We start from the raw sequence: 18,267 nt of genomic DNA, 5'->3' as shown, positions 1-18,267 counted from the left end.
AATGTTAATCAAAGTTCAACTCCATATGTTACATATCTATTAGTTACAAATCTTAATAGATTGTCGATCAAAGTTGAACTCTGAGATCCCACATCAGGAGCAATATCTGAATTCTTTTTAACAGTGTGAAAACCATATACACCAAAGCGTCTTGTTGTTGTTAACTTGTAACGTTCACCAACACTCTTTGGCTCTACCCATGAATTAGCTATTTACAACGAGATCTACTTGGACTCTTACCATGGTAGAATTCTTCCTAACAAACACATTTTAAAAGCGTCCCAATTTTTCATTTTTCTAACATTATTTTTTTTTATTAAATAAACCTGAATTTTAAAGGGTGCTTTTTTAAGCTTCATTTAATAACTATTTGATTTTTTATTTTTGCAGTGCAACCTCTATATTAAATGTGAATAATTGTAATTAAATGTTATTAAATTTAGGAGTTAAAAGAGATAAGCGTTGAATTAAAATTATAAAAGAAAAAGAAAAGAAAAAAGAAATTAATGGTTAAAATGCAAAACCTAAAACCCCGGGTTGGTTATTGCGAAGAGGTTGAACGACCAACAAAAAAGAAACCGGCGGTGGCGGAGTACTCGATGTTGATGCTCCCTCTTCAATCCACATCCCTTTTTCTTTCTCTCTGCCATTGTTTCTCCGGAGGATGAACCCACTCCGATTCTACTACTACTGCGCGTTCATCTTGTCAATCAACGTCTTCTAGTTCATCCAATTTCAGGACATCCTTCAGCTTCCTAATCTCTCCAGGTAACTTCCCCACCCCCGCCATTCTCGATTTGACGCATTTCTTTCAAGTTATCAGCCATGGAAGTCCCTCTCTATCAAAACTATGGTCATGATCACCTTCAACGTACTTCCCTCTCCAGCTCTACTTCCTACTTCTCCCATCATTTCTCCGGTTCCGAGCTTTTTAGGGACAGATCTTTGCTGTCTGCGTATTCTTTGTGGTCCAATAGAAGAAAATTGCGTGATTCGTTTTGTTGGGTCAAGTGCTCTTCCTTGGAACAAGGGCTACGGCCACGACTCAAACCCAAGCCTTCGAAAGTCGATCGCGACGTTCGTAAAGGAACGCCGCCTGCGAAGGAGACCCGAATTACAAAATCCAGTGTACGGATCTGTTGCCATATTGAGAAGTTGGTTTTGTGTAATAAGTTCAGAGATGCACTTGAGATGTTTGAAATTCTTGAGCTGGAGGGTGGTTATGATGTTGGTAATAGCACATTTGATGCGTTGATTAATGCGTGTATTGGCTTGAAATCTATAAGAGGGGCGAAGAGGTTGTGTGCTTACATGATTGATAATGGAATTGAGCCTGATCAATATATTATGAACAGGATTCTACTTATGCATGTGAGATGTGGGATGATGATTGATGCTTCTAAATTGTTCGATGAAATGCCCGAGAGGAATGCGGTTTCGTGGAATACCATAATTTCCGGGTATGTAGACTCTGGAAATTATAAAGAAGCGTTTAGATTGTTCATTATGATGTGGGAAGAGTATCCTGGTTGCAGCCCTCGCACCTTTGCCACCGTGATACGGGCATTGGCTGGTTTGGAACTTATTTTTCCTGGTAGGCAATTACATTCGTGTGCGGTAAAGGCAGGCGTAGGACAGGACATTTTTGTTTCCTGTGCGCTGATTGACATGTACAGCAAGTGTGGAGGCCTTGAAGACGCTCATTGTGTCTTTGATGAGATGCCCGACAAGACAATAGTTGGATGGAATTCAATTATAGCTGGTTACGCACTCCATGGCTACAGTGAAGAAGCTCTGAATCTATATTATCAGATGCGTGACTCTGGAGTTAAAATCGACCATTTCACCTTTTCGATAATTATAAGGATATGTTCGAGATTGGCCTCGGTAACACGTGCTAAGCAAGCGCACGCGAGTTTAGTTCGTAATGGTTTTGGGTTAGATGTAGTAGCTAATACAGCACTTGTGGATTTCTATAGCAAATGGGGAAAGGTAGATGATGCTAGACATATTTTTGACAGAATGTCCTGTAAAAACTTGATATCATGGAATGCTTTGATAGCTGGATATGGGAATCACGGTCGAGGGGAGGAGGCCATTGAGATATTTGAGAGAATGCTTCGGGAAGGCATGGTACCAAACCATGTGACATTTCTTGCTGTTTTATCTGCATGCAGCATTTCAGGTTTATTCGAACGTGGATGGGAAATTTTTCAATCAATGACTAGGGATCATAAGATCAAACTGCGCGCTATGCATTACACGTGCATGATTGAATTGCTAGGTCGAGAAGGGCTCCTAGACGAAGCCTATGCCCTTATAAGGAAAGCTCCATTTCAACCAACAGCAAATATGTGGGCTGCCTTGCTTAGAGCTTGTAGAGTTCATGAAAATCTAGAACTTGGAAAATACGCTGCTGAAAAACTTTACGGGATGGAACCCGAGAAGCTTCGTAATTATATAGTGTTGTTAAACATATATAAAAGCTCTGGCAAGTTAAAGGAAGCATCTGATGTTGTTCGGACATTGAAACGAAAGGGCTTGAGTATGCTTCCAGCATGTAGTTGGATTGAAGTTAAACATCAACCCCACGCATTCCAATCTGGGGATAAACACCATCCCGAAATAGAAAAAGTCGTCAAAAAAGTGGACGAGTTAATGTTAGAGATCACAAAGCTTGGTTATGTTCCTGAACGGAACATCTTGCTTCCAGATGTAGATCATGAAGAAAAGATACAGATATACCACAGTGAGAAATTGGCCATAGCTTATGGACTTATCAATACTTTAAATCATACGCCATTACAAATTGTGCAGGGCCATCGTGTTTGTGGTGACTGCCATTCTGTGATTAAGCTGATTGCTATGATAACCAAACGTGAAATTGTGGTGAGAGATGCTAGCAGATTCCACCATTTCAGAGATGGGAGGTGTTCTTGTGGGGACTATTGGTGATTAAGGTAAACCCACATTGTTATTTGTTTGTTTAATTTTGTAGAAACGGGCAGCATCTGTTCCATTGATATATACTATTGTACATTCTTTTTCAAGGAGCTTATAATGAAATGAATTCATGACATTCTGTTCTCAACAGTAGGCTGATTCTTGGCATGTATTGTTATAAGATAATCTGTCATCCTGTTCATATCAACAAACCCCCATTTAAAGACTTCATTTTCGTAGGATGGATAGAGAATTCTTAGAGCTTTTAAATCTTAGATAGATGGGTTTTGTGAAATTTGAACCTGGATAATTTGGATGGAGGACGAATCTCCTCTGAGGACATGAAAGAACAGAAAAGAAGAGGGACAGTGGAGGAAGAAGGTGGCCATGGCGACAAGGTGAGGAGATGAGGTGACTCGACGACGATGATGAGGTGAGGGCTTTGGCACCACCGGCGTCCGGCGGGCTCCCATCCTGATCGGTGCATCGGGAAACGCGGGAAGTCTACGCTTTGCTTTATACACTTAAATATTATTTATTTTATTTTCTATATTTTGTTATTATTATTAAACTATTAATGTCAGCTATTTTATTTTTTAACAAAATTAATAGTCATATTTATTAATTATAAAAATTTCAGGAATTTGAAATATATATAAGTTTAAAACTATTAAACCAATGAATATATTTACCAAATAAATATTTTATTTTATATAATTAATAGTGTTAATTGTTAACCATATGAAGAAGACCTTTTAACTCTATATATCAAATGGAGAGAGAGAGAGAGAGAAAGAGAAATGGCATGCACAAGATCCATTAACCATTATTAAGTGTCCTACAATATTGGAGAACATGCAATAAAGTTTTGAGGCTGGTTTGGAATGATTTTCGAGTACGATAAGATTCCCGACGTCATCCACATAAAGAAGATTTGCCAAATATACTGGATAGCTATGACGTAAAAGTAATTACTGACATGATCCAAATTTTACCGACATAAGGGAGATCTGCCAACGTTATTAAAAAACGTTGGCATAAAGGGAATTTTCAAACCTACCTTATTAGTATCGACAAATTCGGTTATGTCGATGCTATTTGGGTCGTGTTGGCAACTTTCTTTATGTCAACAATATCCAATAAGGTTAAAAATATTAATGGTAAATAAAAAAGTGGGAGTTAATAAATTTAAGTAATCAAAATGATACTGCGGAATGCGGGTTGAAAACCGGTGTGCATGAAATAAAGAACCGTAATGGCGGTTCAGTTGGACCCATTGCGTAGCATCCACAAAGAATATAAGAAGAAATTGCGCAATAAACGTAATGTGTGACTGAAAAGGCAGAGGCAAAGAAGAAGGGGGGGAGAGAGAATCGAGAGAGAGAGAGGTTCCTTCTCTGTTTTCGTGTTGAGGTCTGGATTCTTCTTCCGCTTCTTGCCTCCTCGACAATCAACACTTCCATTTCTTCTTCCCTCCGTTTCTTGCAGATGAATCGCTTCGATATCGTCCAGATTTATCATCAATACTGTGGTAACAACTTCCTCCTCTTCCCCTACCGCTTCAAATTTCAGATTCTGCTTTTTTCTCTTGATTCTTGTCTGATGTCTCTTTTATTCATGATTTGCTACTGCCAATTCTCACCGAACATTGCTTTTGTTAAACCTTTCAAATCTTTCAATGTTTTCTGCCCTTTCATTATCTGTTGCAATACTTTTCTCTTCTTAGGATTTTTGGTGTTTTTCATGCAAATCTATGTCTTCGTCTTCTTGCGGATGCATGTTAACTTGGAAGATGTAATTTTGTTATAGATTTTGATGTTTTTTTTTTATTATGTATGTTTCTAAAGATGGTTAGTTTCTAAGTGATTTTTTATGTTTAAGAAGTTATGATGTATTTGATTCGGAGAAGTCTAGGTGATTTTATTTTTGGGAACTGCATTAATAGTTTGGATGATAAAGAACGTTAGAGATTCAGTTTATGGTACTTATTTCGGAAAATAAGATGCATCAGGCTCAATGTCAATGTTATTTTCTGGTCAGTCAACTTAGAGAATTATGAATGAATTTTATTCTTCTAAATGAGAAAGCGCTGTCATTATTTAGGAGGGATAATCCAAGAATTAGGAATTGTTGTATTATGATTTCTGATTCCACTGCAGCCCTTTAGGGGGAGAAGCTTTAGACTAACCTAATTGTTTCAGATCGATAAAATTTACATTATTTTTACTTGTTTATAGGTATTCGATCTCAAAATGGTCTTTGTCATGGGAATGGAGGTTTTGGACATGTTGAAACACAAATGGCCAAAAGTTCAAAGCAAGCACTTTCAGAGCTCTTAATATATGTGCAATCGTCACTGCATACGGGGTATATCCACTTTGTTTTGTACAACTCAATATTTCTTGTCCTTCCAAACCAAGACATTTTCTAAACATTTTTAACCGACAGACGTATGAAACTAAGATAGTTTATCAACTCAATTATTAAACTAAGATGACTTTTAATATTGTAGACATGGATGTTTACTAGTTTTATTTCATTAGTTATGGTATGGTCCTGTGTTTTCTAGCAGTTCAATAAATGGAATATTACATGGAAAAAACTGACTTAGCTGCCTAAATACGACTTGATAAATGAGGCCATCATATGTTGTTTTGATTGCAGTATAATTTTTTTTCTTATATTAATCTAGGTTATCTAAAAAGTATAAATTACATTTGCAGTAACTCAATCCTTCATGAACTATCAAAGCTGATGTCATATCTAAACTTGACGGTAAACTCTTCCTTCCTCTCATTTTTCCTGGTTTCCTACTGTAATCTAGTTTCTTCTAATTTGGCAAGCTTTTGGATATTGGCTGGTGGCAATATTATATTTTCAGTAAGATTTATCGTGTTTTATTCATGTGCTTCAGTTAACTTTAAGAATTTTGATTGAAAATTTTTCTGGCTTGTACTTTGAATTTGACGATTCTATTTTGTAGGTAGACTTCTCTGAATTTTCACGCTTCTATGAGTTTGTTTTCTTTGTGTGCCGAGAAAATGGTCAAAAGAATATCAGTAAGGTTCCTTCTTTTGGCTTGGATATAAAACTATGTTTTAGTTTCCTAATATGAAATGATATCATGATATGTGCACTGGGTAAGTTAAAAAATTTCTTACTTTCTGATAGTTTAGTTTTTCTTCTTTTATTTGAATTACAGCCGTTGGTAGGGCAATTAAAGCATGGAGATTAGTTTTGGATGGGAGATTTCGGTTACTTAATCAATGGTGTGACTTTGTTGAGGTACCATTTTCCCCCTTTTTTTCTTCTCCTAATAAGGTTCCGTTTCCTTTCTTTCTTTTCACTTTGGTTGTTATGTAGTCTACAAGCTTTAAATAAAATGTATAATGATTATAATCAGGAAACCGGAATTTCCACCTGAAGTTGTTTTCATCAACGTTGGTTTATGAAATATACCTACATGCTAAATACCCATGAATGGACATTTCTATCAATGTTATTATTTGCCATTTGTAGACACGTTTGGATGCACATTCATATGTATTTTACAAAAATATATGCATGTATCTCAAGTTTTGAAGTTAATGAATTTGGGAAATTTTGGGGTATTTTTTTATACCCAAGATTCTAATCTATCAAATTTCTTCTGTCTAGGTTTATGCATCCAAGTTATTTTTTTGGGTTTTATTCTTTACCTTGTTCCTTGAAATAGACGTGTTGTGTCATATGATCCAACTTATCTCAAGGATTCTAATCTAGTTAAGTTCCACAGAACAATCAGCGACACAATATTTCTGAGGATACATGGCTTCAAGTTTTGGCTTTCAGCCGTTGTGTACATGAAAATCTGGAAGGGTATGATCCTGAAGGTATTTGTATTTACATTTTTTTGTTATCTTTTAAAATATTTATTTGTGTATTAAATACGCTGAGTTAAAAATGTTGAAGACTTGGGAATTACTTCAAGTAATCCATCTCCTTATCTGTTGGAAGTTTTTCCATCGATACAATTGAATCCTATCACAGGAAATAGTCACGGATAAATATATTTTGTCAATTTATATAAGAAAAATATGATACTTCATTTTCATTTTCATGGTTAATCTTCTGTTTTGGTTCTTCTACGGATGATTGAAATATTATGACAATGCAAATATTAGTTGATCATTTTGTTATGCTAGCATAGTATTGTTATTTTGTTTCCTCAAGTGTATGCTTAATGCTTGAAAATGTTTTTGAGGCTTGTGCATTTTTGTTTTTTAAGAAGCACATGCCTCTTCTGCGAGAGTCATACACTGCTATGACCATACACTGCGATTAGAAGTTCAATAGTTATATGATGACTGGAAGAATGCATCTAACAGTTGTCTGCATATTCTTCAAATATAAAAGTTCAACTTAGAATGCGATACGATAACAACTCTGGTTGTGATAATTTAGCCCTTTATTACTTTTATCGCTAAAGCTTAAGAAAGATACAGAAGACAAAATTTAAAGAATAGATTGATAATACAGAAAACAATTTAAGGAATAGGTTGATCCCGTTAGTGATAGTGATACTGATACTGATGTTAAAAATGAGCTGCATAGTTTTGACTTGAGAAATTATGGATGGATACCTCCCCCCATCCTCCCGGGACTTTTATATAATACGTAGGTCTATTGTTGTTGAATTTAATTTAAATTTGTCTAATTAAATTGAGGATTATGCCTCATTTCTCTTGTAGAGGAAAGAGCCTCAAGACTACCCGTAGTCTTTTGGTGGAATGTTGGGTATGCCTGTACATAAGCATAATGTTTTCCTATTATTCTCTACTGTACTATTTGGAGTTACTCAGTTGCATTCTTCTCTCAGGTGCTTGGCCCGTCCTAATTGATGACTTCGTTGAGCACATGTACAGGTTTGTTTGTGGGGGATTTTACAGATGCAATGAGTTTGAAGTTGAAAGTAGTTAAATAATTGTGGCTTGGATATAGTCTCGAGTCCTGACATGGTATGGTTTAGTCTTGTACTAACACTCGATAAGCTGATAACATCTAATTATTATGCAGGCTGTCAGGATCTAATAAAATCTCAAAGTTACGTTGTAGTTGTGGAGGCTCAGAATCACAGTCAGGTGCATCTGAAGATCCGTTTCCTGGTATAATAGATTACGTTCAACTGTCAAAAGAAAAAAGTACTGTTCTACAAATGGACTTCCATGCCATACAGAATGTTGTATGTAATAAGCTCTGTTTTACTTACGGGTTATGATTGTGTCAGGATTAAAGATTCTCCCGGGTTTGAAGAGGAAATTACCTGAGGACTTGCAAATGGATGGGATGGTGTCTCCGAGTGATCCTACAACTGGCTCCATGGAGTTAAGTCCTGTTACGAGCATCAAGAAAAGTAGATTTATGGCATGCAAGCCAGTGAACTTGGAGATAAATGGACCTTCATGTAATGCAGCAGCAGATGAAAACACAGAAATGGTTCGAAATAATGGTGCAATGGGTTGCTCCAAAGCTCCTTGTGCTGTTGAAGGTTGTCTGTCACAAGGTTTCGCTGGGCTTTTCTCGACACGTTCGTTCTTAGGATTGGATAAAGAAAGGAAATCGTCATTCACATGAGTACGAGCGATATAGCTCCCATGATTTTTACAGGTCTCATGCTCTCTTCTTTGTGATGGTACAGCATTTTTAATCGGATGAATTGATGATTTGGCAGCAAAATAGAACAAAGGATTTTGAGTGTTTCTAAAGAGAACAGAAATTAGTGATTTGGCATTACTCTGTAATTGGGTCTGATGCATTTCAAAAAATGAATAAAAATCTACAATAGTTTGTGTTTTGTTTTATAATACTCTTCTCGATCCACTTGGCTTAATGAGATAGATACACGAGTCAAAGGGGTTTTAAATCTTTAGGTCAAAACCAGAATAGAGGCCGCCATGGTTAGGGGACTGAAGATATGGAAAAGAGAGAAGGAACAAGGAAAGGGCCCACCGGCAACTCGAAACCTCGGAAGCTGGAGATCTGCAATGGTGGACTGAGCTGCATTATTATTAGGTCAATCACTGACACTTTCTTTGTTTCTGAAGAAGAAGAAGAAGAGTGAATGAATTGAATGCGGAGGTTTGTCGTTCATCTTCCATGGCCCCCTCAATTTCCTCTCACCTTTCACTTATTATTAACTCTCATTATTTACCGCTCCTTCTCATCATCTCTATTTATTTCACCAAACTAACTCACCCTCCTCTATTTACTTCTATGTCGTTACCGTTATCGTTATCGTTCTCGTCGATTTTGAGTATAGCTTAAGTAGTCAGAATATTAATATTTCTCTTTATGTATTGTCCGTTTGAGTTATTTCCTCTTATTTATAACCGCATATAGAAAACAAAAAGGAACCTACATTTGAAGGGTTCATTAATTATTCAATCATATGACGTTTCTGAGTTTAAAAGTATCATAATTCAACTAATTAAGACATATTATAAACTAAGAGAACAGAGGTTCAAAACTCCTCACATGGTATTAGGCATAGTAGCATCAAGAAGAATTATTAAAGAATTGATGACGTCTTCGTTATATAATAGAATAGACACAAAAGAGGGTAAAATTATTGGGATCGAGATATAAAGTGGAGGGTCATTTGATAGAGACGAGATGGAGTAAGATCTAGTCATAGGACAAAGATTTAAATATATTTTAGGTAAATAAGATACGATGCATATAATAATAATAGGAATAATAATGGGACTTCCAACATATTTGATGTGTTGTTTCCTTTTAGTATAAGCTAAAAAAATAATGGATCAAATGTTGAGAATTATAAAGTCTAAATTTGAGGGAGCATATAAAATGATTGTTGGTTGGTTGTTGAATTATGAATATTTATTATCATTTTGACTCATAATTTAATTAAACATATTAGCTTAGTTTAAAAGCTTATTACTTAAGTGGTAATATAAATATAAAGCATGGTATTTAGATATTTAATTAAATTTTGGTGGGTGGTAAAGAAGAGAAGTAGATAAAGAATTAAAAAAAAAAAAAAAAAAAAAGGTAAGAAATAAATAATAAATAAAATATGAATGAATTAATTAATGTAATTAATATGATAAGACGATAGGGCCCATGCCCTACAATTATGAGTGAAAGGGTTTAGCTGCCCCATTACTTGACCCCCCTACTCCGGTCCCACCACCCCCTACATTTTTCATATTTGCATTTTTGGCTACCCAATTTCCCAAAATGCCCTCTCAAAAGGGAAAATAAAAAATAAATAAAATAATATGGTCGATCATTATTGGGAGAAAAAGCTATAATTGAGTGAGAATGAAAGCACGGAAAAGCTTGTTTTACAGTTTCGATGCAAATTATTAATATTTCATCCTTTCTTCCTTTTTTACCCTTCCCAATTTTTATTTTTATTTAAAATAATAATAATAATAATAAATACTGATTACTTATTCCACGTGGTTTATTTAATAACCTCACTCCAAAATTTAAAATAGTTCGATCCTATTCTAGAAACTAATATTTGGTAGAATGAGAAACTCAAAACGGTGTCGTTTAGCATGAGAATAATAAAATTAAAAACAAAAGAAAATATGGGTTCAACATCCTAAAATTCCTTCGAAGCCGACATAAATACCTTCCACTTCCAGCCGTAATATTCAACTCTTGAGAAAGACAATTCTACCCTCCCCACTTCCCTCCTAAACACCATATCCATCAGCACCAACTTCGTCATTTCACTAGTACCTGGCAATATCAAAAAAAACCAAATAATAATAATAATAATAATAAAGGTAACTTTAAAAGCGGTCCAGTCCTTCCTGCAAGTTGGCAATAAAAATAAAAATAAAAATAAATAATAACATGGGGTTGCAGTGTATTGTCTCTGGTCCTCCCTCCATCAGCTATAGTTAAATTTAAATAAATAAATAAAATTAAATTAAAAAATTAAAAAAAAATCCCCGGGTCAACCCACTCCTGACCCACTCATAATTATCCCCAGACGACGAGACCCGACTCATTAATTCATCAGAACCCCCAAAATTAAATTTAAAATTAACTTAGACATATACTAAAAATTACTCCCCCAGTCCCGTATTTATTACCCATGCAACTAACCACACATTATAACTAACCAGGGTTAAATAACCCAACTATTCTGTTGGGTTAACAAAGCTCCACCACAGAAAAGCTCTGATTTTTATTATTATTATTATTATTTATTTTTTTTACGGAAAGGTTAAGTTTTTATTTGTTTGTTGAGGTTCTTGTTGTTGTTGTTTAATTCTCCATGTTTAGAGAGGTCTGTGTTTTTGAGAGAGCCATGGATTTAGCCCCAGCAGCTCCCATCACTACTACTAATAACACTAAATCCCCCGACCCCGACACTGATAATACTCCCACAACCATTCCGCCGCCTTCCGCTAAATCGCCGCCCTTCACCAACGGCCTTCTCAAGCGCCACCACGCTCAACAACACCCTCCGCTTGTTACTTACAAAGAATGTCTCAAAAACCACGCCGCCACTTTAGGAGCTCATGCCTTAGACGGATGTGGGGAATTTATGCCCTCTCCTTCTTCCACTCCCACCGATCCCACTTCGCTTAAGTGCGCTGCGTGTGGCTGTCACCGGAATTTCCACCGCCGGGACCCTGAGGAACCAATCTCCACTTTGGCGATTAATTCCGCACCGACTCATGTGATTGAGTATCAGCCGCACCATCGCCACCACCCACCTCCTCCGCCGTTGGCTGGCAGTTGGAGTCCGAATTCTGCATCGCCGCCGCCGATCTCTTCGTCGTATTACCCTTCCGCGCCACATATGTTATTGGCGCTTTCAGCTGGGTTGTCCGGTCCTCCGCCGGAAAACGCACAGCGAAGCCCAAATGGACGGAAACGATTCAGAACAAAATTCAGCAACGAACAGAAGGAGAAAATGCTGGATTTAGCGGAACGAGTTGGATGGAAAATGCAGAAGAGAGACGAAGATTTGGTTCGAGATTTCTGCAATGAAATCGGAATTGAAAGAGGGGTTCTCAAAGTATGGATGCATAACAACAAGAACACCATGGGAAAAAAGACCGACACCAATGGCGCCACTACCACCACTCCCACCGCCACCGCCGCCGCCGCCGTCAACAACAACGAAAACAGAGCAGATGCGGGTTTGCATATGCATATTGGCTCAAATGGGTCATCTTCTTCCTCTTGATTTACTTCTCTGTTTCACAAGTAATTAAGAATAAAACTGCATCATCCTCATCATTAGCTGATATAGAAATCCAAGCTAGGTAGCTCTGTTTTTTTAATTTTCATTTTAGCTTAGTGTTTAATTGAATCAATTAATGAGAAGACCACCCTGTTTGGAGTGGATTATAACATGAAATTAGTGATTAAATGCATTAATCATTAATTAACTCCACATTGAATTCGGTGTTAACGAATGTTTAATGTTTTTTTCTCTGTTTCTGTAAATTTCATGAATCTAACGTCTCATCACAGAGACCAAAAGATTTCCCCCTTATCTTCTGTCTCGGAGAAAGCAGCAGAAAGTAGAATATTGCCTGAATATTAGATTTTGTGCACATTTCCAAATTCTGATTAAGTTAATTAAGGGGTAATTATAATTAAATTAAGTTAAATTATATATATATATTACTATTTTCAATCATTGGTGGTACTTGGGTATTATTGTTTATTGTTTAATGAAGCAAAGTGCAAAGGGTCAGTGATGTACCTGCTGCTGCTGCAGCTGCCGCCTTTGCTACTACATGATCTACATTTAAAGAAGGGTTTAGAATAATGTTGTTTGATTTATTTCATCATAATCTAATACCCTTTTCTCTGTCACGTTTATAATCATTACATGAATAGAAAAAGAAACAAAATAATAACACTTTTTCGTGCAAGATTTGATATCTTTAGAGAATTGAACGAAACATTTTTGTAAATGGGTGAGGGTTGTTTTGGCATTTGGAAAAGCACCCGGTCTATTTTCATTGGATTCTAAATGGGTGAGGGTTTAAGATCATCGAAGCTACACACCTAAAACCCTAGGGCAAGCAAATCTTCGTTGAATATTAATATTATCCCTAAAGTTTCTATCTTTTTTTTAATTATTATTTTCCTTTCCTTAGTCAAACTTGAATTTATAAAGTTGGGTGTTGGAAATAATTGGGAATTAATATTTTACCTACCTCCTACCTTATATATATTTGGTTATTGGAGAATTTTTTAAATAAATTAGTTATTATTATTATTATTATTATTATTCCAATTTGAAAAAATTAAGGAAGTGGTTGAAATGGAAGGGTGTGGAAGAAACACCCAACATATGTGTAAGAACACAATAGTGAGACATTAATGCAATTAAAGGACCACAAAATTAGGGCATTTTTGTAAATTCGGTGCTCCGACTAACACCTTTTGCAGTGAAACAAATTGGGCCTGGGCCGGTCATTTTGCAGACAAATGGCCCAATGTTTTTTATAGAAAAAACAAGCAAGAAACAGGCCCAATAGGCCCATTTCATTTTTTTAGATTTTTTTATTATTTTTTTTTATACACTTTCGTCGTCTTAGAATTTAATTATTTGGGAATATTCCCTTCTAGCCTTAGCTAAAATTCGAGGAGTATACGCAAGTTGAGTTGAGTTAGGTTCTGAAAATGTTTTAGACCAACTTGAAAGTCTAAATTAATTCGATTGGTAACCTAAGTAACTCGAATAAAGTTTACAACTAACCCTTTAATTTTGGGTTGAGTTTTGTTAGATTGTCGAGTTTTGTTAATTATTCAAAAAAAAATTGTACTTATTCACGGTACATGTTACATTAATAACTAAAATGTCATAAAATTCAAATTTCAAATATTCACCGATAATATTAATTAGAAACATCAAATATTATTAATCTTCACAATAGTCTTAAAAAATTCAACCCAACCCGTCCTTTATGTTTTAAATTAAATAGCCTGAGTTCGAAAAGAATTAAATTATTAGATTTGAAAAAACTCAAGGCAAAGGAAGAGAATCAAATATTATATAGTGGGTTTCACACCTTGGCAATGTGTCACTAAGTAATAGACTTTCGGAAACATAAATGGGTGATGGCATAAAAAATGATTTGGTCGGTGGAGTGTACGGTTAGGAATCATTTGTTTGACATGACTAAATTATTAGGAACTATGAACCTTCACAATGGTATAATATTGTCTACTAAGTTACACTCTAGGTCGCTCGACACCATTTTTTTTTTTAAATTGAAGTAGAAGGTTATAAATGGACATAAATATATTACATATCCATTTTTGACAATATAAAGCTTTTAAAAGTTAACCATTTATACCTCAACAACATAGCAATTTTTACCCATCTAGTAAGGTAGATGGACGAATTATAAATGAAAGTTGAGGTACATTTCCAAGTATAGTATATAAAAACCATCACTAAAACGTAATTGTTGGGCTATGTTCGACAAAAGCTTACGATATATCCACCCCTCTAAGTTGATATCAAAACATTTCAAAATGAGTAGCAAACTCAAAGAGTTGGAGGAGGAGGAGAGGAGGGTACATAGGCCAAAGTGGAGCGTCATTTTAGGCAGTACGCCCCCACAAAAAACCTGCCCATTTTTACACTCATTTAGGGGCCACATTACACATTAGGATCAAAACCCAACTTATTACATAGCTGTTCAATTCTATATTAAACCAATCAATCAGCTACGTGGAAACAAAAACTTTTCTTAACATCTTTAATTTTTTGCCTTATTTACATTTGAATTATTGTTCTTCATTTTCAAATCTTTGGCTCTTTTGTTTTTGAATTCTTGTTGGTTCATAATTTAAAACAAAAAAACATGTCTCCTCCAACTCTCTGAGCAAGAACTCACATTAGTTGGAGAAGGGAACAAACCATTTTTGATGAGGGTGTGGAAACCTTTCCTTACTAGTAAGACGGATAAAGATATGTAATCAGTCAAAGCAGACAACATATAATCAATTAACAGAGAGAAAGAAAAGTTTAATATATAATCAACGAACGAGAACGAGAAAATGACATGTCATTAAAGGTTTTTCTTTTTAAAACGTAAAACTTTTGACTCTATTTAAACGAGTGTTTTGGGGGTTATGGCTTACAAAATTGTGATCTCTCATAAGTTTACACAAAGATATTCCTCTCCCATTACCAAAAATGAGGAAGCGTCAAGTTGTAGTTAGAAGGGAAGAAAGCTCAAGAGACAGTGTGGCTTCATCTTTGACAGTAAGGAGTGTTAGATATGGGGAGTGCCAAAAGAACCATGCCGCTGGCGTCGGAGGGTATGCTGTCGACGGGTGTCGGGAATTCATGGCGAGCGGCGACGAAGGGACGAATGCTGCACTTACTTGTGCTGCCTGTGGTTGTCACCGGAACTTCCATAGAAGACAAGCTGTAGGAACTGAGGTTGTGTGTGATTGTTCTTCATCTCCCTCAAATGGAGCTTGATTATGTATTTTGCTTTTGATTTGAATTATTTCCATCAAATCTATTTTAGTTTGAATTATGTGTTTATGGGCAAATTTTGTTTGGTAATATTACTTGATATTCAATGTGGAAGGCCCACACATCTAATCATGTTGGTTGTTGTAGTGGAAACTTTGTTTAACAATGTACTTAAAAGTTGATTAAAGCTTCAATTAACACATAACCCACTATTGAAGGGAAGTTGTTGCCATCTTTTCTGGTTGGCTGGTGCTATCCATTTGCTAAGACAAGATTTTAGACACGATTAAAGAGAATCCTACAATGATACACTATACCTAGATTTTATGGAACAAAAGATTACAAATTTTAAAATTTAAATGAACACGAACCTAATTTAAACAAAAGCTGGTTGATGATCGTAAGTTTTCACATCTGGAGAGGAAAACGAAACATTTCTTTTAAGGGCGTGGAAACCTGCGTTTTAAAATCTTGAGAGGGAGCTCACAAGGGAAAGTCAAAAGAAGACAACATTGGCTAACAGTGAGCTGTTATAATGATTCATACGAAAAAGTGAGATCGTGAGCATAAATTTTGCCATCTGAAGTGTTTAGGGAGTGAAAGTGATTCAAAGTTAGGTTTTGAAGTTTTAGAGGTACCCATGAGGAACTAACATCCCACGTAAGTTGAAGAGAGGAACGGAACATTTCTTATAAGGGTGTGGAAACCTCTCCTTAACAGATTCGTTTTAAAACAGTGAGACTGACAGTAATATGTAACGGGTCAAAGTGGACAATAGCTACTAGATTGTACATGGACGAGAGTGGATGTGAATTCGAAAGACGAATATCTCACGACTCTTACGAGAAATTTGGTATGGGTTTTGCATGGGAATGGATAGTTGGCTTGATTCTAAACTACAACGCACCCTTATTCCTTCTTCATCACTTAGTTTTGGTTCATGCAGAAAGAATAACAACACGTTATGATGCAAAAAGCAAAGGAAATAATGATCTTCCAATACATTACATAAACACAAGATGTTTTGATTCAAAGCAAGCGAGTAATGATGGTATGAAGAGGGTTAGATTTAAAGCATTGTGTATCAAAATTTGTTCATCTTTTTTAAGCTGCTACTCCAATTTGCAAAGATTCCCTTTTTCTTCTTTTCACCATACAACACGTAGGCCCATCTCTATATTTCCTTGAATGACACCATTGCTATATGTTGCTCCATCGCCATGTCTGTCTACAAATTGAAAACCCTTTCTTTACCATTTTACACATTCATCAATTATCTTCATATTTACTGCAACTATCAAGTAAATTTATGTCAAATTTACACCCTAATAAAAAGAAACATACATAAATGAACCAAGACCACGTCTTATTGAGAGCCATTTTGAAACAAACATGACAACAAAAATGCTTAAAAGAATTCAAAGTTATATCATATCATTGTAAAGAGTCGTGTTCTTCTAACATGGTATCAAAGTCATGCCCTAAACTTAGTCATATTAATAGAATCCTCAAATGTCGAACAAAAGACTTCGAAAGAAAAAGGAGTTGAGCCTCGATTAATGGGATGCATTTTGTTTGAGCAATTTTATGTTCGGTCACCTCTTAAAATTTTTCTTACGACTCACATAAGTGAAGACAAAACAAGCTGAAATGAAGAATAAGTAACGTGACTAGGTCGTCCGAAAAGACTGGGAACATGGGTATTAATTAAAAACATCATCCATACATCCATCTATATACATTTTATTAATGAGTGACACGTTTTTTAACAAATCATAACAAAGTTATATGATGATATGCACTTTTTATTTATGATGCCAGATGTAAATGAGTAATGGCTTGGCATGTTTATTAATTTTTTTTAATATTTTATCTTCATAGGTTGAGGTTTATTAATTATTTACTATTTTTTGTTTATCTTGTAAAATCATCGCATCATTTAAAATAGACATATAAATAACTTTCATAATCATTTTGTCCCACCGTAGATTTTGCATTATAGTTATTTAATTCCCGCGAGACTGACTGCAATATATAACAGACTAAAGCGAATAATATCTATTAGCGGTAAACTTGAATTGTTACAACATCTACTAGTGATGCTCGATTCATAAAGATGTGTAATGTTTATCCATAGATCGTGAGGAACAACAATGTCAATGATGTAGGGTATGTCATTTGAAACTTTGACACAATGTATATTATTACACTCAATTGTATGCAAATCAACATTAATATTAGTGGGTCATATTATTTGACTATCAAATATATACAAATCTTACCATCTGACACTCAAATAAAAAAGGTACATAAATGAATCGATATTGCATTCAAAGGAGAGCGATTTGATAATAAAATAACTAAAAAAATTTAAAAGAATTGAAAGTTACTATCTATATCAACAAAATACAACTCTTTTTTTTCAGTCATTCAATTATATAAACTCGAAAGTTAAGCGTATAGTGAACATGTTAGTGCGACAGAAATTAAATTGGCGTTTTGTCTTTACATAATCCACATGGTGCAGTTAATGACTCATGAGGTGGCCTTACAATGACCTTCTCCAACACCCACATGACTTCCTCTTTCCAAAATATCAAACATCTCAACCACAAATTTAAACAAAATATTGGTATCAATCGCCAATAATTTTGAATCTTTAAGGCTCAACCCTAATGACCATCAGCTCATCATAGTTCATTCCCAAACTAGGGCATCACCCCATTGTACATTTACAAGTTTCACATGCAAAAGAATATTAACTCCCCTCACATGATACTTCATTAGCTACGAGCGACATGTGACTCAAACATCTCGACCACGAAAAATATTTCGCTCAT

At 35.4% G+C, this 18,267-nt stretch overlaps 4 protein-coding genes across 7 annotated transcripts; all 4 read left to right on the top strand.

The window, feature by feature from the left end:
- The first annotated feature begins 503 nt into the window (after window positions 1–503).
- On the top strand, window positions 504–3,525 carry EMB3141 (Pentatricopeptide repeat (PPR-like) superfamily protein). Of its 2 annotated transcripts, none has more exons than XM_023662342.2 (2): window positions 504–2,960; window positions 3,184–3,525. In XM_023662342.2, the coding sequence occupies exon 1, from the start codon at window positions 826–828 to the stop codon at window positions 2,953–2,955; it is 2,130 nt and encodes a 709-aa protein (XP_023518110.1). In that variant the 5' UTR covers window positions 504–825; the 3' UTR covers window positions 2,956–2,960; window positions 3,184–3,525. The 2 variants fall into 2 exon arrangements, with proteins under 2 accessions (XP_023518110.1, XP_023518117.1); XM_023662349.2 differs by having other exon boundaries at window positions 3,265–3,524.
- Window positions 3,526–4,266: 741 nt separating this feature from the next.
- On the top strand, window positions 4,267–8,786 carry LOC111795323 (defective in cullin neddylation protein AAR3). Of its 3 annotated transcripts, none has more exons than XM_023677687.2 (9): window positions 4,267–4,474; window positions 5,181–5,310; window positions 5,667–5,718; window positions 5,927–6,002; window positions 6,146–6,228; window positions 6,719–6,815; window positions 7,802–7,847; window positions 7,999–8,063; window positions 8,210–8,786. In XM_023677687.2, exons 1-9 carry the CDS (start codon window positions 4,432–4,434, stop codon window positions 8,554–8,556), a joined length of 939 nt encoding a protein of 312 aa, XP_023533455.1. In that variant the 5' UTR covers window positions 4,267–4,431; the 3' UTR covers window positions 8,557–8,786. The 3 variants fall into 3 exon arrangements, with proteins under 3 accessions (XP_023533455.1, XP_023533447.1, XP_023533437.1); XM_023677679.2 differs by having other exon boundaries at window positions 7,999–8,087; XM_023677669.2 differs by having other exon boundaries at window positions 7,999–8,123.
- A 2,414-nt stretch (window positions 8,787–11,200) lies between these two features.
- LOC111795316 (zinc-finger homeodomain protein 10) lies at window positions 11,201–12,580 on the top strand. Its single transcript, XM_023677658.2, has one exon. The coding sequence runs from the start codon at window positions 11,240–11,242 to the stop codon at window positions 12,158–12,160; it is 921 nt and encodes a 306-aa protein (XP_023533426.1). The 5' UTR covers window positions 11,201–11,239; the 3' UTR covers window positions 12,161–12,580.
- Window positions 12,581–15,049: 2,469 nt separating this feature from the next.
- On the top strand, window positions 15,050–15,556 carry LOC111795310 (mini zinc finger protein 2). Its single transcript, XM_023677645.2, has one exon. It carries the CDS (start codon window positions 15,140–15,142, stop codon window positions 15,428–15,430), a length of 291 nt encoding a protein of 96 aa, XP_023533413.1. The 5' UTR covers window positions 15,050–15,139; the 3' UTR covers window positions 15,431–15,556.
- Window positions 15,557–18,267: the final 2,711 nt, after the last annotated feature.

The sequence above is a fragment of the Cucurbita pepo genome, chromosome 1, assembly GCF_057944985.1.
Source record: "Cucurbita pepo subsp. pepo isolate OVF chromosome 1, ASM5794498v1, whole genome shotgun sequence".
NCBI classification, from domain to species: Eukaryota; Viridiplantae; Streptophyta; class Magnoliopsida; order Cucurbitales; family Cucurbitaceae; genus Cucurbita; species Cucurbita pepo.
Note: the sequence above shows the minus strand (reverse complement) of the source record. Positions and strands in the feature narration are given on the sequence as shown.

What these genes read in the sequence shown, in the direction of transcription:
- LOC111795310 (XM_023677645.2), top strand. Translation starts at nt 15,140, where the DNA reads ATGAGGAAGCGTCAAGTTGTAGTTAGAAGGGAAGAAAGCTCAAGAGAC.
- LOC111795323 (XM_023677669.2), top strand. Translation starts at nt 4,432, where the DNA reads ATGAATCGCTTCGATATCGTCCAGATTTATCATCAATACTGTG. An exon ending in AATGGTGTGACTTTGTTGAG is followed by an intron (nt 6,229 to 6,718) that starts GTACCATTTTCC and finishes TAAGTTCCACAG; the next exon opens with AACAATCAGCGACACAATAT. An exon ending in TCAACTGTCAAAAGAAAAAA is followed by an intron (nt 8,124 to 8,209) that starts GTACTGTTCTAC and finishes TGATTGTGTCAG; the next exon opens with GATTAAAGATTCTCCCGGGT.
- LOC111795316 (XM_023677658.2), top strand. Translation starts at nt 11,240, where the DNA reads ATGTTTAGAGAGGTCTGTGTTTTTGAGAGAGCCATGGATTTAGCCCCA.
- EMB3141 (XM_023662342.2), top strand. Translation starts at nt 826, where the DNA reads ATGGAAGTCCCTCTCTATCAAAACTATGGTCATGATCACCTTCAACGT.